The sequence below is a fragment of the Sus scrofa genome, chromosome 5 (assembly GCF_000003025.6).
Source record: "Sus scrofa isolate TJ Tabasco breed Duroc chromosome 5, Sscrofa11.1, whole genome shotgun sequence".
In the NCBI taxonomy this organism is placed as follows: Eukaryota; Metazoa; Chordata; class Mammalia; order Artiodactyla; family Suidae; genus Sus; species Sus scrofa.
Genome location: NC_010447.5, coordinates 3,114,049 through 3,138,702, shown reverse-complemented (window position 1 = coordinate 3,138,702; position 24,654 = coordinate 3,114,049). Strand labels below are relative to the sequence as shown.

At 59.1% G+C, this 24,654-nt stretch overlaps 1 protein-coding gene across 1 annotated transcript in view; it reads right to left on the bottom strand.

Moving 5' to 3' along the window:
- Positions 1 to 24,293, bottom strand: part of LOC102159820 (cadherin EGF LAG seven-pass G-type receptor 1) — an 88,969-nt gene extending 64,676 nt beyond the window's left edge. Inside the window, exons 1-2 of the mRNA XM_021091370.1 lie at positions 23,648 to 24,293; positions 2,889 to 3,111 (exon numbers count right to left, since the gene is read on the bottom strand). Coding sequence (XP_020947029.1) covers positions 2,889 to 3,111; positions 23,648 to 24,227 — 803 coding nt within the window. The 5' untranslated portion in view covers positions 24,228 to 24,293. The remainder of the gene's footprint in view (positions 1 to 2,888; positions 3,112 to 23,647) is intronic.

Here is a 24,654-nt window from a genome sequence, read left to right as displayed (position 1 = left end):
AAGCCCGGGGCTGGTTAGCTCCCCAGTGAGGGTGGGGACATTACGAGCACGGGCTGCGGGCAAACCCCGGGGGTCCCACCAGCCAGCCTTACCACCTTGGGCGAGCGTCTCACCTGCGAGATGGGGTGACAGTGGAACCCAGCTCTCGGGGTTCCTGTGAGAAGGAAACGGGCTGAAGGGTGAGGGACCAGGAGCTGTGCTGGGCATAAAACCTGAACGTCAGGAGTCCCCGTCGTGGCTCAGTGGTTAACGAATCCGACTAGGAACCATGAGGTTACAGGTTCGATCCCTGGCCTTGCTCAGTGGGTGAAGGATCCGGCGTTGCCGTGAGCTGTGGTGTGGGTTGCAGACGCGGCTCAGATCCTACGTTGCTATGGCTGTGGTGTAGGCTGGCGGCTACAGCTCTGATTAGACCCCTGGCCTGCGAACCTCCATATGCCGCGGGTGCGGCCCTAAAAAGACAAATTAATTAATTAATTAATTAATTAAAAAAACCCAAATGTTGCCGCTGTGTGGCCGCCGCTGAAGTCTGTGATGAGCCCAGGAGGCAGTTCACCAGGGACCAGTCTCTCCAAACAAACGTCCTCTGAGCAGATGCTATCTGATGTCCAAGCCTGAGAATTTACCGGGGCTGGAGCAGGGCAAGGTGGGTGGGTCCGGGTGGGTCTGGGTGGGTGCAGGGGTCTGCCCGCCTCTGCAGAGCCCCCAGCAGACCTTCTGGGCCACTCAGAAGGCCCAGAATGTTCCCGTTCTGCTACTCACCCCCCTCCCACCCCCACCAGGCCAAGAAGCCCCTCCTCCAGGAGAGCGGCAGACCCCCAGCCAAAGTCCTGGGGCCACAGGCAGGGAGCGGTGGACGCTCAGGCCTTGTCGGCCCGGAACTAGCAGCCAGCTGTTCACTGACCCCTGGGCACCCGGGTGTCAGGACACAAGATGAAAAGCTGCTGAGCAGCTCCGGTCAGCGGGGGGACAGGCACAGACAGCTGGACCTCAGCTCAGCCATCCCAGAGCGTGAACCCCCGAGATGCCAGCCAGGGACCCCACGTGGCCACGTAAAGGTTTCACAACAACAGGCGTCTGCGTAGGAGACTTTGGCACAAACAAATAATCTGACAACCAGGGAAAAAATCAGGAAATGTGGCGTGAGTTCCCACCCCTACCAACGAGCTGGTGTGGAGGCTAAGTTTACAGCGGGAGAACCCGAGCCGCGGAGCAGAAAATCTGCCGATGACTCAAGCTCCCGTGGTGACCAAGGGCCCTCGTCCCAGGACCTCTAAGGCCATCAGTGTGGACGGAGGACGGAGGCCTGATCCTGCAAGCAGGACGTCGGGGGCTGAAGGCAGCAGATGGGCAGGCAGTGACCCGACGTCCCGCCAGCGCTGGAATGCAGGTGAGGCCCGGCCTGGGTCAGGGGGGCTTCCTGAAGGAAGAGTCAGGCGGGCCAGCAGGAGGGGCCGAGGAAATGGCCTGTGCAAGGCTGGCCAGGTCCAGAGAACCCCGAGGGAGGGTGGCCGTGTCGCAGAGGGCAAGGTGCCAGAATCAGGGGTCACCAGGGGTCAGCACCCAGGAGGCCCCCGTGTGCCTTCATTAAGAAGTTTGGGTTTTACTCCAGGTGGCAGGCAGGCCCAGCAGGGATCCACCTGACTCAGGCTGAGAGCAGATGACACCAGTGCTGTCACACCAGCTGTCACCCGGGGGGGAGAGGAGGTAGCCCAGGGCAAGGCACAGAGCACCGGGGAGGAGAGAAGTGGCCGGACAGGGCAGACATGAGGTTGAGGGACTCGCAGGACCCCGCGGAGAGGAGGGGGGAGGCGGGAGGAGCGTGGGGGGCTGCCCGCGGGGCTCACCCCCGCACAGCACCCCTCACCTGCTCAGGGCGGAACCCCCAGGAAAGAAGCCCGATCCATCCTGCCCTGAGATGCCCCGTTGTCCAAAGGCAGCTCAGAGGGAGCATCTGGGCTGTGGGGACACAGGATGGAGAATTCCCACACAGCTGGACCCCAGTGGGCCCCTAAACACCAAGCACAGATGAAAGACACCCGATTCTAGTTAAACTTGATGGAAATCTCTACCATATGGGTTTTTAGACATGCAGTTTCAATTCTCATGAGAAAAAGATACATTACTGGCCACCCCACACCATCAGCCTGCCCGTGGTACCCCAGCTCGGAGGCGGCTCGGCAGGAGGCTACGCTGAGTCTGATCCCCAAGTCTGCTGGTCCCCGTCCCTCCACCTCTGGCCACCCGGATGTTAGAGAGGCCCACGTGTTGGCAGGGGAGTGGGACAAGAACTGCCTGCCGGGCCAGCTTCAAGGGAGTGTGACCAGGGCGGTCACACAGGGGCCAACACCTGGCTTGATGCTCTGCTGCCGCCACCGGGAAATCTTTTTTTTTTTTTTTTTTTTTCTTGTTTTGGCTGCACCCGGAGCACGTGGACATTCCTGGGCCAGGGATGGCACCTGAGCCACAGCAGTGACAACTACCAGATCCTTAACTCAAGGAGCCACCAGGAAACTCCTGGAAATTCTTAATTTTTGAACAGAGCCCACATCCTCCATTTGTTTTTTGGGGTTCCTTTTTTTTTGGCCTTTTAGGGCCACCCCAGTGGCATATGGACGTTCCCAGGCCAGGGATCAACCCCGCATCCTCATGGATACTAGTCGGATTCATTTCTGCTGAGCCACAACAGGAACTCCTACACCACCTCAATTTGCACGGGGCCCTAAAATTAAGGGGCCAGGCCTGTGGCCAGCGCCGGCCAGGGCCACTCACTCCCAGAGGCCCCGGTGGACGGGCTTTGTTGTTCTCCGGGCCGAGGGGTGGGAGAGACCCCCGTCCGCCTCCCTAACCTCGAAGGACAGGCGGTGTCTCGGGGACTCGGGACTCACGCGAGGGCCACGGTGAAGTGGAAACGCTGCCTCAGGCCGCGGAAGGTGACGAAGGACTGCGGTGGGAAGCTCCTGGTGGTCACCTCGCAGTAGGGCCTCTCGAACTCGCCGGGGGGGCACACGCAGTGGAAGCCGCCGATGAGCAGGTTCACACAGGTGCCCCCGTTCTTGCACACGCCGCTGGCGCAGCGGCCGGAGCGCACGTTCACCTCGCAGTGCTCGCCTGGAGGACAAGAGAGAGAGCACGGCGGGAGGTCACACGCGGCCGGGGACAGACCCGCCCCGGGCCGCAGCCGCATGGCGGCACCAGCGGCCAAACCCACACCCGGAGCACCCAGCGCCTCTGGGACCCACGGCCGAGTCGGGCTGCGACCAGACGTGCGCTGCTCCCGCGGGGACCGTCTAAGGACTGGGCCGTGGTTCCCAATAAGCACCCTGGGGGCCCCTCGGCCGACTGTATCGGGTGGTCTAGTCACTCCAGCCCTGTCCATGTCCCTCCAGGCTCCCCGTCCCGGCGGGCGAGGGGCAGAGGGCAGCACGGCAGGGACCCCTTCTCCGCATTCCACCCGCTTCTGAACCCCCGCTGGCCGAGCCCGGCGTGCGTGCAAGACGATTACCCAGAAATCGTGAGGATAAAGAGAGGGCCTCGTGGCCTCGTGCCCCCGTCCCCACCCCCGTGGGACGGCTGGGACCGCCAGGCCTCGTCACAGATTCAGGAGGGTCACCCTGGGCCCCAGGGCCTCCTGCATGCCCACCCTCCCCTGGCACATCCCACGGCCCAGCCAACACTGGATTCACTGTGGGTTTTTGACCATGCTCACAGCATGCAGAAGTTCCCAGGGCAGAGATCAAACCTGTACCCACAACGCTGACAACTCTGCATCCCTGAACTTCTGGGCCACCAGGGAACTCTTTCCAATTTCTTTTCTTTCTTTTTTTTTTTTTTTGGACTTTTTAGGGCCACACCTGCAGCATATGGAAGTTCCCAGGCTAGGGGTCCAATCGGAGCTATAGCTGCTGGCCTACACCACAGCCACAGCAACACAGGATCTGAGCCACGTCTGCAACCTACACCACAGCTCACAGCAATGCCAGATCCTTAACCCACTGAGCGAGGCCAGGGATCAAACCCGCAACCTCATGGATGCTAGTCAGATTCATTTCCACTGAGCCACGACGGGAACGCCTCCGATTTGTTTTCAATCATGTCTGTCCTCCAGGACTATGAGCTCATCGAGAGCAGGGGCCACTGTGCTCCAACGTCCACCCTGCGGCCTAACCCCTCAGTGACAGGAGGGTTCTGGAAGTGTCCCCAGAGAAACTGACCGAGCCCAAGCCGACCGCCTCTGCCCGGAGCTCCGCGAGAGTGCCCACCAAGAGCCAGCTGGGGTCTGGCGGGGTGAGCCTCACTCCCCAGGACGTGGCCCCACGTGCCTCTGCCACAGGGTGGACAGTGCCAGGCCCTCGCAGACCCGCAGACCAAAACGAGCTCTGAAACCAGAAACTCCCCAGCTCCCACCAACATGTGCACCGGTTACTGATTTTTAAATGAATGCATTTTGAAATAAAAGTATTATGTCCACAAACTTCAAAAAATCACTGTTTAAACAGGGTGGCGTGACGTCTTCAGCAGTTTCAGGCAAGTCCCCACAGGGAAAAATCACGAGAGCTGGACGTCCCCGCCCAGCCATCCTGCCTGTCTGCTCAGCATCCTGGAGAGCCTCCCTCTCAGCACCCACAGTTCCGTGTGTTTCTTTATCATGGCTGTATAGTATTCCTTCAGAGGGACACCCCCCTCATTTAAATCACTCATGTTTCTTGTACTATTACCAATGGACATGTAGGTGTATAGAGCTGGCTTTTACTGCAGATAACTTTTTTTTTTTTTGCAGATAACTTTTCTTTTCTTTTTCTTTCTGTCTTTTCTAGGGCCACACCCATGGCATGTGGAGGTTCCCAGGCTAGGGCAGAATCAGAGCTGTTGCCACCAGACTATACCACAACTATGTAAAGCCAGATCTGAACCATGTCTGTGACCTACACCCCAGCTCACGGCAACGCCACATCCTTAACCCGCTGAGCAAGGCCAAGGATGGAACCCACAACCTCATGGTTCCTAGTCAGATTCATTAACCACTGAGCCATCACAGGAACTCCTGCAGATAACCTTTTTTTTTTTTTTTTTTTTTTTTTTTTTGCCATTTCTTGGGCCGTTCCCACGGCATATGGAGGTTCCCAGGCTAGGGGTCGAATTGGAGCTGTAGCCGCCAGCCTATGCCAGAGCCAGAGCAACCCAGGATCCGAGCCGCGTCTGCAACCTACACCACAGCTCACGGCAACGCCGGATCCTTACCCCACTGAGCAAGGCCAGGGACCGAACCCGCAACCTCATGGTTCCTAGTCGGATTCGTTAACCACTGTGCCACCACGGGAACTCCTGCAGATAACTTTTGATATACATCCTTGGTGTGTTTATCTTGTGGCGTTCCCTTCCTGGCTCAGTGGTTAAGGATCCTGACTAGTATCCATGAGGATGCAGGCTCGATCTCTGGCCTTGCTCAGTGGGTTAAGGATCCAGCATGCCATGAGCTGTGGTGTAGGCTGGCAGCTGCAACTCCAAATTCAACCCCAAGCCTGGGAACCTCCATATGCTATGGGCCATTCTTGGGCAAAAAAAAAAAAGAAAACCTCTTTCTCCCCCCTCCCTCAAATTCCTCAAAGGTACACCGAGTTTAGGAGTTTCTGCTGTGGCACAATGGGATCATTGCTGGGACACCGGTTCGATGCCTGGCCCGGCACAGGGGTGGGGTTGCCGCAGCTCTGGCATGGGTTGCAACAGCAGCTCGGATCTGACCCCTGGCCTGGGAACTCCATGTGCCGCAGGGCAGCCAAAAAGGGAAAAGAACAAAAAGAGGCACCTGTAGTTTACATTTCAATAGCTACGTCCAACCTGCCCTCCCCGAAAGGATGAACAAACTCGCAGGCCCTCACCAGTGAGGTACGATTAATCTGCAAAATAATATGCATTTCTGACAAATGAATCTCAAAGGTGTTTCATGTGCACGAATTTTTTTTTTTTTTTGGCCACACCTGCAGCATGCAGACATTCCTGGACCTGGGTTCGAACCCGTGCCATAGCAGTGACCCAAACCATAGCAGTGACAACCCAGATCCTTAACCCCCTGAGCCACCAGGGAACTCCTGCATTCATTTTTGATGAGGTTCAACATCTACCTGAATTTTATCAGCAGTGGCCATTGCCCACCTCGGAACCGCCTGGTAATACCTGTGCTTGTTTTTCTATCGGATGGTTAGAGCCTTGCTTTTCATGGTGTTACACGAGCTCCTCATAAATTACAGAAATTATTCTCTGCCATTTCTGCGGCAACTCCCTCCTGGCTTAAATTTAACTTTTGCCTTGTTTATGTATTTGTAGTCAAAATATTATACAGAAAAATGTTATTTCTGCATATGCTCACATTCATCAGTTCTTTCTTTGTGATGCTTGTGTTCTCGGGTCATGAAAAGGCTGGTAGCAAGAGATATGAACTCGGAGCTCGAGACACAGGGCACCGCGGGGCAGGGCGTGCCCTCAAGCGGCGGCATCTTCCTGGAGCCTGAGGTCACCGGGACTCCAGACCTGGGCTTCACTGGATGTCCTTTGTGCCTTTTCAATACCGAACGAGGGGACTGTTACCTGCCACCACTCAGAGGCCGTAGCAAAATGCCATGGGCTGGAGGCTAAACAGCACAAATGTCTTTCTCAGAGTCCTGGAGGCTGCAAGTACCAACGAGCTCAGGGCTCCGGCGTGGCTGGGTTCTGGTGAGGCTCTGGCCCTGGCTGCCCCCCACCACTGTCCTCACGGGGCCCCTCCTCGGGCTGTGCGCAGAGAGACAGAGAGCTCTGTCGCCACGTCTTCTTCTTTTTTTTTTTCCTTTTCTTTTTAGGGCTGCACCTGCGGTACTTGGAGGTTCCCAGGCTGGGGGTCGAATCGGAGCTGCAGCTGCCGGTCTACACCACAGCCCCAGCAGATCCTCAACCCACGGATGGAGGCCAGGGATCGAACCCGCATCCTCGCGGACACTATGTCAGGTTCTTGACCTGCTGAGCCAGAGCGGGAACTCCTGTTGTCTCCCCTCATGAGGCACGAATCCTCTGGGACCAGGACCCACCCCATCATCACCTGAGTTACTTCCTTAAGGCCCCACCTCCAGACACGGTCCCTCTGGGGGCAGCAACCTGTGAAGTTGGGGGCACACAATTCAGACCAGAGAGGCGTGTTTGAGACAACTGGGAATCTGAACAAGCTGGAGAGTGATATTAAAATTTATCATTTTTTTTTTTGGCCACACCCTTTGCATGTGAAAGTTCCTCGGCCAGGGATGGAACTCATGCCACAGCAGTGACAATGCCAGGTCCTTTACCACTAGGCCACCAGGGAACTCCTATCATCAATTCTTCAAAAGGAAACGTGGATGCTGTTGTCGGGGGGGGGGCTGTGGTGTGTGTAGCCCACCTGCCCCTTCAGGACTGAGGCTCGGGGGGAGCTGGGCGACAGTGACTCACAGCTGAGACCGCTCTCAGATCCTCCCCCAAATCCCTCACCCACGCGGCACAGCCTCTGCTGCAGACACAGCAGCCTGCACCTTGACCTGGTACAGCTCCCTCTGCACCGCGTCTCCAGAGCCGAGACCCGGGGCCAGGCGAGGCATTTGCTGCCACTGGGTCGCGGCCTGCGTGCCCTGCACCACTGTCCCCCACCCTGGCCTGTCCTGGCAGATCTACAGCCTCCGACTCTGCCTCTGAAGGGGGTCAAAGGTCCTGTCGGTCCCCCACGGGGAAGCTTCGGATGGGCTCACTTTTGAGGAACAGGTGAAACCGATCTGCTTTAGCACAACAATCGCCAGAAACCAGCAGGGCTCCTCAAACCTTCCCTCCACTTCCCCTGAGCATCTCCAGTCTCGGGTCACAACGGCAGAAGGCACACCTTGCTGGGCAAAGGGGACCCAGTCTGCACCTCTCAAAAACAGAGAGCAGAGTTGCAACCACTGACCTCTTGCTGAGTTTCACAACCGTGCAGGGGTCACCAGGCCGGTGACCCAGGACTGAGCCCACCCCCAGGGCGGGGCAGGGGTCAGGTGGGTTCTTTCTCCTCCTCCTCCTCCCCACCAGGCAGGGCTGAGAGGGAGAGGCCAGAAGGCCCAGCTGGGCCGCCCCTGGTCCCCCCGGAGGAGCTGCCCCTGGGCACCTGTGGGCAGGGGGCTCACATCCCGCTCCGTCGATCGAGACAGGACCCTCCTCTCGGGCCACCATCGGTGGAAACTGTCTGACCTCCCAGACGGCTCCTGGGTCACCATGGGGCCCCCATCCGCCACCCAACACTGGGCTCCGCCACCCCGCCAGGCAGGCTGTGTGCACACACACGCATGCGCACACACATCTCACACACGCACGCATGTACACACCTGTGCCCTCACTCGCGCCCAGCCACACGCTGCTGACACACTCACACCCACACTCACAGCCTCAGCCACCACGCATGTATGTGCACACACGCGCACCCACACCCACACCCTCTCCTGCCCATCCTGCCCCCGCTTCGTCTCCAGGTGGGCAGCCGGCAGGCTTCTTCAATTCTATTCATTCATTTTAAATGCTTAGCTTCAGGTGTGTTTGTTCTCCATAGACTTCAAATTCTCTCATCTCCACTTTTCAAACAGACGTGACATCTGGGAGTGTTTGCTTTCCAGGCCCCAACGCAGCAGGGGCACCGGGAGAGGCCGGGGTGGGCTGTGCGCCCCAAACCGTGACGGCAAACAATGGAGCCTGGCACAGCCTTCCCACGGCGCTCGGCCGGCGGGGCTGCCGCCAGAATCCTGCCCATCTGGGCCCGGCCCAGGTGGGCAATGTCACCGGGTGAAAACAAGGCCCCCACCCCAGCTGCGGCCACAGCCGCTCCTGAGCGCTGCCTGGCGGTGACCGGACGGCTGGACGCCTCCCCATCCAGCTAAGCCTCCGGGGCTCCAAGGGCCACCGGCTCCCGAGGCCCAGAGCAAGGCGAGCCCCACGCGAGAGAGAGCTCCTGGTTCAGCTCCCGAAGGTCTGGATCTGCCTGTGCCTGCGGGATTCCCGTGCAAATGTGGTTTTCAGCAGCTGCAGAGACACCCTGGTCCTCAGGCCGCCCTTGGGACGGGAGGACGACTGAGCAGGCCTCACGCTGCCCACGGCCACGCTGCAGGTCAGCCAGCTGCCTGAGAGCACCTGCCGTGCCGTGGGAAGGGCGGGACAGTGCCCGGGTTTTCCTGTCTCCCACTTCACCCTTCAGGCACCTTACGTCAGCGGCAAAAACAGCAACGTCTCCACGAAGTTGTTTTGTTTTAACCACAAAAGGGTTTTTTTTCATTTCTAACAGGTAGTTTACTAGTTTCCCGGAGCTGCTGTAATGACGAATCTAGTGGCTGAAAACGACGGAAAGGTAGGAGTTCCCTGGTGGCTCATCAGGGTTAAGGATCGGGCGTTGTCACTGCTGTGGCTCGAGCTGCTGCTGTGGCACCGGTTTGATCCGTGGCCGGGAACTTCTGCAGGCCTCAGGGCAGAGCCAAAAAAGAAAGAAACGCATCCTCTTACAGTTCTGGGGCCCAAAGTCCTGCCTCCAGGTGTGGGCAGGGCGGCACTCCCTCCTCGGACCCTGGCGAGGGTCCTTCCTGCCTCCTCCAGCACCCGGGGCTCCCGCAGCATCCCCTCTGCCTTGGTGGCCACGCAGCCGTCCTGCTGGGTCCCCCGTCTCTCCCTTCTTTCTCTCATAAGGACACAACCACTGGCTGTAGGGTGGACCCCAAATCCGGGTGACTTCATCTCGAGAGCCTTACTAATGACCTCCAGAAAGACCCTATTTCCAAATGAGGTCACGGTCTGAGGTTGTGGACACCAGTCTGGGGGTGGGGGTGGGGACACCACTCAACCCACTACAGCGGGTTTATCCCAAAATTACCATGACGGCACATGCTGGCCTCTGCAGACAGAGAGCCCCGAGGTGAGGCAGCCCCTGGCCTGTGCGGCGGCCTGCCCAGCTCCCTCGGGACTCACCAGGCTCTGGACTCTCTGCCCTTAGGAGACACCTTCCGGCCTTTCACTCTGACACCTGCAGCCAGGCCTCAGGCCCCGCTCGGGGCCCCACACCCACCCGTCCACCCACCCGTCCGCTTGCCGTCTCCCCCGAAATCCCAGGCCTCACGCCCATCACCCTCTCGCCAGGCCTGTTCTCTGAGCCCCCACCTGGGGACAGTCCCCCAGCCGCCCAGGCAGGCAGGCCAGGGGCCCTGGAGCCACCCCGGCCCCTTCTTCTTCACAGTGCCCATCTATGCCATCTCCCAGTGTCTGTCACTCACGCCCACTGCCATCTGCACCCCCATCCACACAATCAAGACGACCCCCGCATCGGGGCCCCTGGACCCATGCCAGCGGCTCGCCGCCTTACAAATCTCTTTGTTTTTCACATAACACCTGAGAGAGCTTTTCAGAACCTGACCAGGCCACATACTGGCTTAGAACCAATCCCGCGGCTCCATAAAGACCCCTCCATCCCGGGTCTGGCCCCTGGCCACACCCCAGCCTCTCACACGCAGGCCCCCCGGCCTCCCTCCTGGACGGCCGTTGGGGGATCTGAGAGGCGAACGGAGGTGGCCCCGGGCACACTCGGCGGATCCACACTCGTATCTATCCACTGCTATCGGCAATAACCCAGGAGCTCCCGTTGAGGCTCAGCAGGTTAAGAACCTGACTAGTGCCCATGGGGACATGGGTTGGATCCCTGGCCTCACTTACTGGGTTAAGGATCCAGTGTTGTCACAAGGTGCGGCCATAAAAAAAAAAAAAAAAAAAAGCAAACAAACAAAAAACCCCAATAACCCAAAGGGGACCACCTCTCTTGTGCCTGGTGTCCCCTCTCCTGGCCTCTGCAAGTGGTTTCCCTGGGCCTGGATGCGACCCTGTCTCAGGCCCCCCACACACACCACCCACACCTCCTGACCGGTCCAGGGTGCCCATGACAGACCCAGAATCTCTCTCTAGAGAGCACTCGTCCCAGCTCCCGGGGACCCCTGCCTCCACATCTGTCTCCCCAGGCTCTGGGGCAGGGCCACCGTCTGGGGACCAAGCCTAAGAGGATCCGGCACACGGAGGGTGCCTGGCGGATACTCGGCCCGCAGCAGATACGCCAACAGATGCTCGTGAGGTGAAGTCATCAAATGCCAGGATCGCCCCAATTCCAAGCCAATGATTAATGCTGGTACCAAATTATAAAACCTGCATAATTCACATGTTTGATTCAGAGAGGGCTGGAAATATGCTGATGTCATGAACGAAGAATTATTTCTACAGTTAAACATGCCTTTTAACACAAGTCAGTGAAAACTTGAGCATGCGGGTTTTGGATGAACTGGGTCCCCTGGAAACGGTCTCATCTCTGGGTGCTGGGACCTCCCTTCAGCTGCACCCTAGGTCCCCATGGGCGCCTGGCAGCGTGCTTTCCAAGACAGTCACTCCAGCTAGTTTGTTTAAGCTGCACGTAATCCGTGATGCATCCCCTTAACTGTATCTCCTAAGCAGGGGCGTGGTGGCCCATCCCAGGGGCCAGCCCTCGGCGGGGGCGGGAGAGCTCTGATTGGTAGCACTGCCTGTCCCCTTTCCACGCCGGACGCACCCCCAGCACAGCCAAGGTGACATCACAGGGCTCAGAGGCGGGAAGAGATGTGACAAGATAGTTTTGAATTCTTAAAATCCTCCTACTTTAGGCAAATACTTTGGACCACATTTAGTGAGCCCTATATCTTCAGTTTTTTAAAACGGCTCTTCCAAGAAATACTATTTTAATGAAACTAATGTGCTCAGATATGCTTACTGATCAAGTTTTTTTTTGTTTTTGTTTTGTTTTGTTTTGTTTTTAGGGCCTCACCTGTGGCATATGGAGGTTCCCAGGCTATAGAGGTTGAAATGGAGCAGCAGCTGCCAGCCGACGTCAGAGCCACAGCAACACCAGATCCGAGCTGCATCTGCGACCTACACCACAGCGCACGGCAACGCCAGATCCATAACCCACAGAGGGAGGCCAGGGATCGAACCCACGTCCTCATGGACACTAGTCAGATTCGTTTTCGCTGAGCCACAACGGGAACTCCTACTTATTAAGATTGAACTTTCTCTTTCCTTTTCTAGGAATTCTCATTCCAAATAAATTTGGGGGGGCATCCCTGCTGTGGCTCAACAGGATCCGCGGTGTCTTAGGGACGCTGGGACGCAGGTTTGATCGCCAGCCCAGCACAGTGGGTTAAGGATCCAGCGCTGCTGCAGTGGCGGCTTAGGTCAAGTCTGCGGTTCGGATCTGATCCCGGGCCCAGGAACTCCATATGCCGCAGGGTAGTCCAAGATGAAAAAACAAACAAAACATAAATTTGGGCTTCTCCTTGCGTCCTGGCCTCCTATATGGAGTTAACTGCTTGTTCTGAATCATTCTAAACTTGACAAAAATCCCCCCATCTTCCCACTGTGCAACCCCCCCCATTACAGCCCTGCCCCCACGCCAAAGATCAAGTTCACCTGAGCAAACCAATAGCCTTGCTCAATAATGCATATAGCACTGCAACCCCCGCAGCCCAGGTCCCGTCTCCTTCTCCTGGTCACGGCCAAATGCAGAACGCTACACAGCAAACTGGGAAAGGACCCTGCCCCATTAACTGCAAAACAGGAGCTCCCGGGCGCCGAGGCCTCCCGGCCCCCAAGGCCTCATGCACGACCCCATCGCTGGATACCTGCCCCACCCAGGCTTGGGGCTGGGAGTGAGGGGACACTGCCCACCTGGGGACCCCCGCAGACCAGAGCCACAGACCTTCCATTAAGGAGTGTTACGTGCCCCGAGAAGCCCCCCTACACGGGGCTGAAACGAGGACTCATCTGCAGGGAACTGTGCCCAGAGCTCAGGGTTACAGAGGGCGGGGGGTCGGGGGCACCCGCTCAGCCCCTGGGTGCTCCGCTCCGCCCCGCCCGCCCTGGGCGTGGGAACCGATACGCCCCATCTTACAGACAGGACACCGAGGCCTGGCATGGGCTGTGTGAATGCCACTTTTTCTTTGTAACCAAACCAGATACTCCTTAAAGAGAAGGGACATGGAGAGAAAAGATCCTGCCCAAGATGATGCCTCTGAGCCGGGCTGCGCAGGAGGGTCTGTGGAAGGCGGAGACCACTCGGCCCCAGAAAGGCCCAGCAGAGGCACGGGACACCTGCATGGGGCGGATGCTGGGTGACAGGTGCACACCTGGTCAGGTCTGTGAAGGGGGCAAGGGGCCACTGAGCCCCGGCCTCAATGTACAGAGGGCCGGGGGAGCAGGGGGCGCCTGGAGAAGGGAGAAGGCCAAGGAGTGAGAGAGTGAGTGTGAGTGTGTGTGTGAGTGTGTGTGTGTGTGTGTGTGTGTGATGCACGTGTCTGACAGTCACGGCAGGTCTGGGAGACGAGGGGCAGGGTGGGAACCAAGAGCAGCTTCAGAAGCTGGTCCAGGATGGGGACAAGAGAGCCGGGGGTGCGGGGGCACTGGGGGCAGCCAGAGATGGCAGCATAGCCAGGCCAAACCCCTTGGCCCTGGAGGAAAGCCGGGCTGGGCCCAGAAGGAGTAGGGCCTGCAAAGGTCGGAGGACAGGTTTTCAGTAAGTAAAGACACAACGCTACGGACAGGGAGAAAATATTTGCAAATGATGCGACAGACAAGGCATTAACTTCGAAAATATACACTTTCCAAATTATACAGCTCATACAGCTCAATATCAAAAAAAAACAACTCCATCAGAAAATGAGCAGACGGGAGTTCCCGTTGTGGTGCAGTGGAAACAAATCCAACTAGGAACCATGAAGTTGCGGGTTCGATCCCTGGCCTTGCTCTGTGGGTTAAGGATCTGGCGTTGCCATGAGCTGTGGCGCAGGTCGCAGACGCAGCTCAGATCCTGCGCTGCTGGGGCTGTGACATAGGCGGGCAGCGGTAGCTCCAATTAGACCCCGAGCCTGGGAATCTCCATATGCCGTGGGTGGGGCCCTAAAAAGAAAAAAAAAGGCGTTCCCTGGTGGCTCAGCAGGTTAAGGAAACGGTGTTGTCATCGTAGCAGATTGGCTGCTGTGTCTTGGGTTCAGTCTCTGGCCCGGGAACTTTCCCCTGCCTCAGGTGGAGCCAAAAACAAAAACAAAAAACAACTTTATAAAAAAAGAGAGAGACAACTGCCTTCTGGTCCTAAGAGGCAGCTCAGGGCTTTGAACTAGAAAAAGCAGAAGCTCTGGAGCAGCAATCCACCCCCGCGGCTTGAGTCAGAAGCTTTGTTGGAAGAAGGAGCAGAGGAGGCAACGGACAGAATTTCTGAAAAGGCTAAACACTGAGAAAACTGGTCCCTCCACCTCCCCCACCCCCAACCCCCTTCCACCAAATCCCCCGCAGGCCACTGCCAGGGACAGAGGTGTCCCAAGCAAGCTGCTGACCCGTCTCCGTTTCCCCGGCTATAAACCCTCCCTGGAGGCATCCTGGCCCCTGGGAGGCTGGTGTCCAGGTGAGCTGAGCTCATTCTGATGCTCTGAGCTGAGCACCTGGCAGGTGGAGCTGTCACCCTGACCCCCTGCTATTAACTGGTCTCTTGAGGCCTCATCTGTGCCCCCCAACCCCAGCCCCGCTCCCCTCCCCTCTGAGTTCTAAGGTTGTTTGATGGTCTCACCTCCAGGCCTGCCTTGGGGCCTCCCCCTCCCCCTCGCCCAAGGGGCAAGGCTGCCAGGAAAGGCCTCTCAGAGGCCAGACACCTGCCCTCCAGGGGAGGGGAGGCCGGAAGCCCAGACCACTGCGGGCTTGTCCTGGGCTGGGCCTTTGGGTGACTTCACTGCCGTCTTTGAAGCAAATTCCCAGAACCCCGGACACACCCATTTCTTAAAATATAAATAAAAAACTGCATTCCAGCAGCAAAGAAAATCAATTCCAGCTTATCCACGGCTCCTGGCTGTAAGACAAGAGTCACCTACACACCTGAGGGCTGAAACCCGGCTAAACTGAGTAATCGCTGTGCTTCCTAAACTCCTGGCGCAGGTATGCAGCCCAGCCTGGCCCGGAGCCACACATCGGGACCCCCCCCTTTCAGAAAAGGGGTGCTCTCCCAACCCTCCCCCTCCTCATGCCCACTGTGGGGTGGGGGGACAGAAAATAACCCTGCAGTCAGCTACACAGTGGCCCCTAAAAGACACATTCGTGTCCTGACTCCAGAAACTTGGGAAGACAAACCCACGCAGCAAAATCATGTCCATCAGAGCTCCTGCTGGGGCACAACAGGATCAGCAGTGTCTCTGCAGCATCAGGACACAGGTTCGAGCCCCAGCCCAGTACAGTGGGTTAAGGGATCTGGTGTTGCTATAGCTACAGTGTAGGCTGCAGCTTCAACTCAGATCTGATCCTTGGCCCGGGAAGTTCCACATGCCTCAGGGCGGCCAAAAAAGGAAAAAAATGGACATCACCCCATGTGGAAAAAGACGTGGCTGAATCAAGGATTTTGAGGGGAAACTGGTCCTTATGACCTGGAGGGGGGGGGCTCTGCAACCGCACCTTCTGAAAGAGGGGCAGCTGGGACCGCGTGAGGATGGGGGGACAGACCACATGGGGGTGGGGGTCAGACCACGTGAGAATGGGGTGTAGTCATGAGCACACCTGGGCTGGAAGAGACAAAAGGAGCTTCCCCTGGCCCCCGGGGCCTTCCGAGGGAGGGCGGCCCCAGACACACCCTGGTTTCGGATTCTGGCCTCTGGAACTGAGAGACAATGATTCCTGCTGCGTCAAACCCCTAGTCTGTGGTCTCTCCTGACAGCAGCCACAGGAAACCACGAAATCCTACATCCACTGAGGCCGCTGGGCAGACTCGGCAGAAATCTCTTCCCGGGGACAGTCCCCTGAGAAGGCAGCTGCCTGACACCTGTCAACGTCGTTCTGAGCCTCAGTGGACCTGGAGGCGCCTTCGAGAAGGTGCCCTCTGGCCCCCAGGCCCTTGTGGTACCCAGGGGACAGCAGCTAAGGCCCCAGGAGGCCCCAAGTAAGACCCTGGGCACTGCTGGGAGGAGGGGTGGGCAGACCGTGGAGGCCGGGCTGGGGTCTTTGCCCTCCTCCCCAGGGAAGGGCCTGTCGGGGGGAAGAAGGGGCAGCAGTGCGTGGCGGGGCCGGAAAGGGGCGTCCCGGCACCTGATGGGTTTGGAGGGAAACCGCGCCAACTTTCAAACAGCGACGTGTCCAAACACAGCCGGAATGCTAACTACAGCCTTAGTCATCCCCGCAGAACAGCAACGGGGCCCCCGATGGTTCAATTTCCTTTCCTGCGTGGTGCCGGGACGAGGGACAGGCCCCTGGGACAGACGCAGGTCCAGAGAGAGGAATGATCTGTGTTCTGGGCTTGGAGTCCGAGCAGCCGCGCTGCCCTGGGAATGCAACCCCCCTCCAGCTGAGACGACTCGCCTTGTCACCCCAGCCCTGCAGCCCCTGGCCCCGGGAGCACCCCAGACATCTGCCTGTCCACACCCAGGGGAGGGCTCAGGAGTGGGCGGTGGGCAACAGTGCGAACAGAGACCACTCTCCCTGGGGAAGTCTGGGGCGGCCACTCTCAGGTCCAGGGCTCCCAGCCACCCCCCACGGCCCTGGGTCCCTGCAGTGCCGCCAGACAAACAGCCCGGGGAGCTCCCTCTGTGGCGCAGCAGGTTCGGAACCCAAATAGTATCCATGAGGATGTAGGTTTGATCCCTGGCCTGCTCAGTGGGTTAAGGATCTGGCATTGCTGTGGCTGTGGTGTAGGTTGGCAGCTGCAGCTCCAATTTGACCCCTAGCCTGGGCACCTCCACACGCTGCAGGTTCGGCCATTAAAAGGAGGGAAAAAATTTTTTTTAAGGAAAACAGACCACAGGAGCCTTCTCCTGCCCAAGAATATCCTCCAGCCCAACCAATGTCAACAAGCAGGTTGACAAGACACAGCTGCCCCCATGGACACCCCCCCAATCGGAGGCCTGAGTCAGGTACAACTGTGTCCTCCGAACCAGGTTCAAGTTCTACCCCTGGCACGTGAGAACTGATCTTCCTTGGAAATAGGTTCCTGCAGATGTGATCAAGTTAAAATGAGATTATGCAAGAAGGGGCGAGGCGCCTCGTCCAGCGGCCGGGTGTCCTTATAAAATAAGGGGCATATCTGGACACAGAACACACCCAGGGAGGAGGCCGCCTGAGGACAGAGGCACGGGCTCAGCCACCAACCAGGATCACCTGGGCCACCAGGAGCTAAGAGGAGGCAGGAAGGACCCTCCCTGGTAGCCTCTGCAGGGAGCCGGGCCCCGAGGACACAGAGACTTTGGACGTGCGGCCTCCAGAGCTGTGAGCGAATGAACATCTGTTGTTTCAAGCCACCCAGTGTCTGGTTCTCTGTGACAGGAGCCCCAGGAAGCCATCAGGAGCCCTGAGCTCATCCTCACCTCCAGCGGCCCCTTGGCTGGGGACGGACACCCTGACCAGGCAAGGAGGACGCTAATCCTGTTTGTCAAAAGCCCCCGTTTTGGGGGAAGACTCCACGGAAGAGAACAGGCGATACCGGCTACAGGTGTCCACACCACAAACCCCCTGCATGTGCTCTTAATGGAAAACAGTCTCCCCAAAGAGCAAAATCATGCTGGGGCTGCACGAGGACGCACTGGGGAAACACAGACTGTCCCCAGCCCGGACTCTGGAGCCAAACCTCAGAGCCTGGCGAGGGGCTAAAACGGGGAGTAATCCCTGAATATCTGAAAAGCACCTTTTCCTAAGAAAGGATTCTGTGTCTGCTTTATTTGAGATTTTAATTATAGGCTAGGTAACGAGGTTCGTTTGGGATGATAATTAACTCTCTGGTTGAAGGACTAAATTCAACCTGACGACACACACTTCCACGTGGAGTTTTAATCCCCCAAACTGCAGTCGGGGCGGCAAACGCGTTTCTCCCGTAGGACGGGACCGGCCCCCCTCGGGACGGCACAGCTCAGACACGGCGTCCTCAGGCGGACACGGCGTGCGGATCACGTGGTGGTGGAAATACCACTTTGCTGATAAGAGAATTCGAGATAAAGCGCAGAGGTGGGGTCATGCACATTTTTTATAGCAGAACTGGAAAAGGGCCAGAATTCATTTTTTTCCCCATGAACAGGAAAGCTGATTTGATATTTACATGAGAAGTTTCTCCGGGCTTAAACCTACATGAGATATCCTGGCCCTGGGGAGGTCATCAAGAGAGATGGTCAGGGCCCCCAGCCCAGGGAGGTGACCACGGGGGACAGTCAGGTCCCCCGGCCCAGGGAGGTGACCACGGGGGACAGTCAGGTCCCCAAGCCCAGGGAGGTGACCACGGGGGACAGTCAGGTCCCCAAGCCCAGGGAGGTGACCACGGGGGACAGTCAGGTCCCCCGGCCCAGGGAGGTGACCATGGGGGACAGTCAGGTCCCCCGGCCCAGGGAGGTGACCACGGGGGACAGTCAGGTCCCCAAGCCCAGGGAGGTGACCACGGGGGACAGTCAGGTCCCCCGGCCCAGGGAGGTGACCACGGGGGACAGTCAGGTCCCCCGGCCCAGGGAGGTGACCACGGGGGACAGTCAGGTCCCCCGGCCCAGGGAGGTGACCACGGGGGACAGTCAGGTCCCCAAGCCCAGGGAGGTGACCACGGGGGACAGTCAGGTCCCCCGGCCCAGGGAGGTGACCACGGGGGACAGTCAGGTCCCCCGGCCCAGGGAGGTGACCACGGGGGACAGTCAGGTCCCCCGGCCCAGGGAGGTGACCACAGGGGACGGTCAGGGTCCCAGAAGGCCCTCGCACAGGACATCTGGGCCATTCCACCCCAGGGACCCAAACCCAGCGCCACTGAGACTCTCCTAAGTGGCCCCTGACCCACGGGTCCCCAAACCAGGCTAAATCCGGCTGGGGCCCACTCTTGATGGCACAGGGCATCTGCAGCCCGGGCACAGCGTGTGCTTCACACAGAGGCAGGATTATTCACTGTTATGTGTTAAAACGCCCTCTGAGCAGCCGGGGCTCTAAAAGCAGAGGCTCAAGAATAAAGAGGACAGCCTGCTCCGTCCCCCTGACGGGCTGAGACGTGCAGGAGAGCCTTCCTTCCGGGGACGTCACAGCTGCCGCCTTCTCAGCAATGTCCCCGGGGCTGCTGTGGATCGCTGCCCGCTGGTCTCCATCCCGTGAGGATGGGAAGGCTTCCGAGGCCACTGCAGGCCCGGGGGGCCCGGCACACGGCTGCACGGTGACCGGAACGGAGCTGGGCAGGTGCACACCCAGCAGGACAGGGAGGCACAGAGCGGGCAGAAAGTGGGGAGAAAGGTGGGGCGGGGGGACAGGGCCTGGGCACCCAGGATCGCGCTCAGGAAGAGACCCCGGGTCGCCCCAACCAGCTCTGCACCTTGGTGTCCCTGAACCTGTGACAACTGTCCCCACCTCCTGGGGTTGACACGGGCACGGGAAGGGCCTGGAGCAGAGATGGGGGGCACACGCTCTCCACTAAGTTGGGGGCAGGCGAGGGCAATTAAACTGTTTGATTAGGGAGACACCTGATGTGCCCAGAGGCTCAGAACCACATCCTGAGGCTCACCCCGGATTAATTTAGTCCAGTGCCTTCCAGGAAGGGAGAGTTTCCTGCCACCCCCTCGGGTAAGGGTGACCAGGAAGCGACCCCGGGGCCACTGCCCGGTGACGCTACTCTTTCTCACCCATCACACTTGCCGTGGACCTGTGAGGGCCCTGCACACGGAAGGCGCTTTTTACTGGAGGCTGTGAGGTCAGCGACGCCAGAGGAAGGCCTTGCTGAACAGGTAAACCGGTCATTCCACCACAAGGAGCCCACTGGGCAGGTGAGCCTGAGCTCAGGAGCCGGAACACAGGGTTCAAACCCTGACTCACCCCTTGCCCAGGTCCAGAGCAGGGCTCCTCCGTCTCTACCACAGGGCTGGCTCCGTAGGGGCGACTGGAGGAGGGTGGGATCCTTGGCTTCCAGCCGCCAGCGCCCCACCCCCAGCTGTGACGGCCGGAAACATCCCGGGGTGTTGTCACGTGTCCCCCAAGGTAGACCCACCCCCGCTGAGAAGCTCTGTGCTAGAAACGTGACGGTCCCGTGCCAGGGTCCTTCCATGACATGATGGGCCTCAGAGCTGCAGGGAGGGTTGGGGGAACCACACAGAACCTTCTGGAACAGCACAGCAGCTGAAGGGCCCAAGAGTCCCATCTGCAGGGCGCCGCTGTCCAGAGGGTCACGGAAACACACGAACCACACCCACGAGAGGACATGTCCAGGGCGATGGAAGGGCCACCGTCCCAGGAAGTCGGGGACCTTCCAGAACCTTCCCAGAGCAGGGACTGCGCCGGGCTGGATCCGAGGGAGGCGAGGACAGAAGGACGGCAGGCGTGGACGTGCGGCCAGCGGAAGAGCGGGCCACGTCCAGGGGAGTTTAACCAGAACCAAAGCCACGCTGTCCACAGCCGGGAAGACGGAGGGGCCAGAGCCAAGGCAGCCAGCCTGTGCTTGTCACACAAGTGCCTGAGCTGAGCTCCGAGCCTGCAGTCCTCCTGTCCCCGTCCCCTTCAGAGCGGGGGTCCCCTGCAGACCCCACGTGGAAGCCTGCTCCCTACAAGGACCGGGAGTCTGCACCCCCCCAAAGTGGACACAGGAGAGCTGCCGGGGGTCATTTTCCAGCATCAGATTTGCGAGCTTTTCCTGAAATTAACTGATACCTTCCTTCACCCAGCTCGCCGCCGCCGTCCAGCAACACGGGAAGCCCCGGTCCTCAGGCGGCCTTGGGTCACGTCCAACTTCCCGCCCGCCAGGCCCCGAGCTCGGCTTACCAGGGAGCAAGTAATAAAACCCTGGCGACGACAGCGCGGCTTTCACCGCCAATAAATGGGCTCAATTACCTCCCCCGAGAGCACGGGCTTCAAAGGAAGAAAGGAAGAAAGAGAGGAAGGAAAAATAATCAGCCTGAGTCAATCTTATCCCGGAGGGAAATACATATGATAATTTGGTACCAAAGACATTCAAATTAGCCCCCTGCCCATCATGACATTTCGGGGTGATGACACACCGGGCCATTCCCGGTATAATTCCTCTGCAAATGATGCTCCTGATGAAAGCGAAATTGGAGGCTCTGCAGGTCCTTTCCACCCGGCAGCCCAAGGCGTCTGGAGGATCAGGGTCTGCGGGACCCCATCAGCCTCCGCCTCTCCTGCCCAGACGTGGCCCCAAGCTCACGGCTGGGACTTGGGGAGCCCAGGCCTGCTGCAGCCACAAGACGAAGCTGGTCTCCTCCACCACGGAGGCCCCCACCCCAGGCTTCCAGCCGGTCTTCAAGATGAAGCCACCAGATTCTGGGGGCACCCGGGGGGGTCTCCCGCACCAGGTCCCCACCACATGTGCCCACCAAGGAGGGGGCCAATCACATAGCAACCTTGGGCACCCACTCAATTGGGCAAGGGCAGGCCTGCCGCGCGCACTGGCCGGGCATACAGCAGGTGTTCAACTAACACTTGCAGAGCGAGTGAATGACGGTTTGGTGGCTGCCCCTTGGAGGGCACCAGGCCCTCTCCCAGAGGCCCAGGGCAGGAGGCATCCATGGAAGCCCTCCCCATGCAGGCCACGTGGCAGGGAGGGGGCGGGGACCCTGGCTCAGGGGCAGCTGAGATGGGCTGTGGCACCTGGGCAGGCACTTCAGAGGCAGCCGAGGTGCCAGCTCAAGGCCGTGGGTGGGAGGGGGAGGAAGGGCATACCTGCACCTGGCGGTGAGCCTCCTGGACCAGAGCCCCTGACACCTCAGGAGTGGGCCGAGAGCTGGGGTCTCCTCTGTCTTCCTCCCCTGCTCACCTGCCCACTGCCCAGCCCCCGGGGTAACCCTTGAGAGACCACAGGGAAGAGGTCACCGGAGCTGGACAGGCCAGCCGGCCAGACAGACAGCCAGCCACCGACGGGTACGGGGAGGGGAGACACGGGCAGGTGATCAAGGCTTTCTCGCCGCAGCGGTGCCAGCGGATTATAACCAGGCTGGTGCTCAGACGCGGCAAGCCGGGGCGCACCCCCCCCACTCCCGGGCAGCCAGATGCCCCCTCTCTGCCTCGCCACCCGGCCCGCTCTCTTCCTGCCTGATGAAAGCCTGTTAATGCCGGAAACCCCGCCTAAGCTCCATCAGCGGGCACTGCATCCCACACGCTCAGGAGCCACTTCTCCACTGTTTATACCAAACACATCTGCGGACGCAAACCGTGCGAGGACCGCGACGACGCCACCTCCGGCCCCGCCTAACCTCGGAGGACTTCCCGCAAGACAGGCTGTCCCCGTCCGCCGCGATGCCCTCACTGGTCTGTCACATGGGCCAGGATTCCATGTAACGGGCGATCGAAGAGCAAAGCAGGACTGCATTTCTGTCCTGCCCGCGGCGGGCTTGTTTTTTGTTTTTTTAATGATTTTATTTTTTCCATTATCGTTGGTCAAATGAACCTTTCCACAGAAAAGAAACTGGGCAGGCTTTTTATTTTCAAAATAACCCTCGGCTGTCTTTAGAGCGATTCGCCTTTGGGACAAACCAGGACGTCTGGGAAGAAGTGTATCTTCAAGGCAGAGAAGATGCGTTATTTCTACAGGGACCACGAGCCGTGAAAAAACCAACACCGCCTTTCCAGACCCGAGGGATGAACGGCTCAAGCGATCTCTATCCAGAGACACCGTTTACAGTGACCAATGAAACTTGAAATCCGGAATGAACGACTTTAAACTTGAAGCCACTGAGGTTGTCCAGGGGGAGGGGGAGGGAGGGGGATGCACGCGGAGTTTGGGTTGGGAGATTCGGACACTGAGCGCGGAGCAGCAACGAGGTCCTGCTGTGCAGCGCAGGGAACTCTATCCAGCCTCTGGGGACAGACCATGATGGAAGGTAATAGAAAAAAAAGAAGGTGTGTGTGTGTGTATATGAAAAACAGGAATGACTGAGTCGCTTTGCTGTTCAGCAGAAATGGACACACACTGTAAATCAACCACTTTCATTTAAAAAAGGGAAACCAAGTTCCCATCGTGGCTCGGTGGTTAGCGAGCCCGACTGGCATCCATGAGGATGCGGGTTCGATTCCTGGCCTCGCTCAGTGAGGGAAGGACCGGGTGCTGCCGTGAGCTGTGGTGTAGGTCACGGCTCGCATCCCACGTTGCTGTGGCTGTGGCTGTGGCTGCGGCCAGCGGCTGCAGCTCCGAGTGGACCCCTAGCCTGGGAGACTCCATAGGCCGCTGGTGCCCTAAAAAGACAAAAAAAACAACCACCACCACCAAAAAAGTGAAGCCACTTACAAGGGGCACACGTCACATATACATCTTTTAAAACTAACGTCCAGTTGATCTACAGTGTTACACAGCAAAGTGGCCCAATCATGCGTGTGCATATATATACATTCCTTGTCCTGTATTATTTTCCATCACATTCTGTCCCAAGAGACTGGATCTAGCTCCCCAGGCCGCGTAGGTTTCTGAAGGTGGCTCTCACACCACATAACTCTCCTCTGCCCGTTCTTATAAAGAGGGTGGCAGGAAGCAGAGCCGACGCCCCAGCCCGGGATCCGTCCTGAGATCCTGTCCCCCAGGAGCGAAGTGGACAGAGGAAACCCGCGGACACCCCCCGACCTGCCTGTGACCCGGGCCCACGGGAGGGGCGACACCTACCGGTGAAGTCGTCCTGACACTCGCAGGTGTAGCCGCCCTCGCGGCTGCGGCACCGGCCGTGGGCGCCGCAGGGGCTGGAGTAGCAGAGGTCAATCTCCGTCTCGCAGTAGTCGCCGGTGAAGCCGGGCGGGCACCGGCACCGCAGGCCGTTGACGGGGTGGATGGGCCGGAAGAGCACGGTGGGGGAGCTGATGAAGGGGGCCGAGCTGTCGAACCTGAGCACAGACACGCACTTCATGTAGTTCTCGCAGGGCTCCCGCAGGCAGATGTTGTCGTCGAAGGGCAGCACGCGCTGGGTGGACACGGCCGTCAGCAGCGTCCGGTTCAGGTAGATCTGCTCCTGCAGGTCCTCCGACGGGAAGAACCTGTCCCGGACGCCGCCCGGGAGCAGGGCCGAGAAGGTCACGTTCAGGATGTTGGAGCGGACGTCCGTGTCGTTCTGGATGTTGAAGACGAAGACGGCGTCCTTGGTTGTGGACAGCACGGTGGCCACCCCTTCCACGAAGAGGGCCAGCAGCGGCGACAGGAACTTCTCCTGCGACATGTTCTCCAGGCGGACGGTGATGCTGTTGGTCAGCATGTCGTCTGTGATGATGCTGACCCGCAGGGTGCAGAGAGCCGCCACGCTGTGGATGCCGTCTGCGAGACACAAGGGGTGTCACTCGGCTGCCCCCGCTCCGCCCCGCCGGGAACAGCGTCCCCGAGCCCCACGCCTCGCCCCAACGGGGAGCGCCCCCTCGACCCCGATTCCCAGACCCCGCGCCACCCCCTCCACACTTATGAAAGCACAGCTTCCCTCTCGTCCGTCAAGCAGACCCCCAACCGCCCAGCAGGCATCCCCGCGACCCCCACGATCCAGCCCCTCGCCACCTGCGACCCCAGCCTTGCGCGCTTTGCTCCAGACGCACGAGGACGCTGAGCCCTGGTGTTGCCTCCTCTGCATCGGTTCAGCCTCCAGGCGACCTGCCCGCCCCCCAGCCCAGCTCAGACCCCACCGCGGCCAGCAC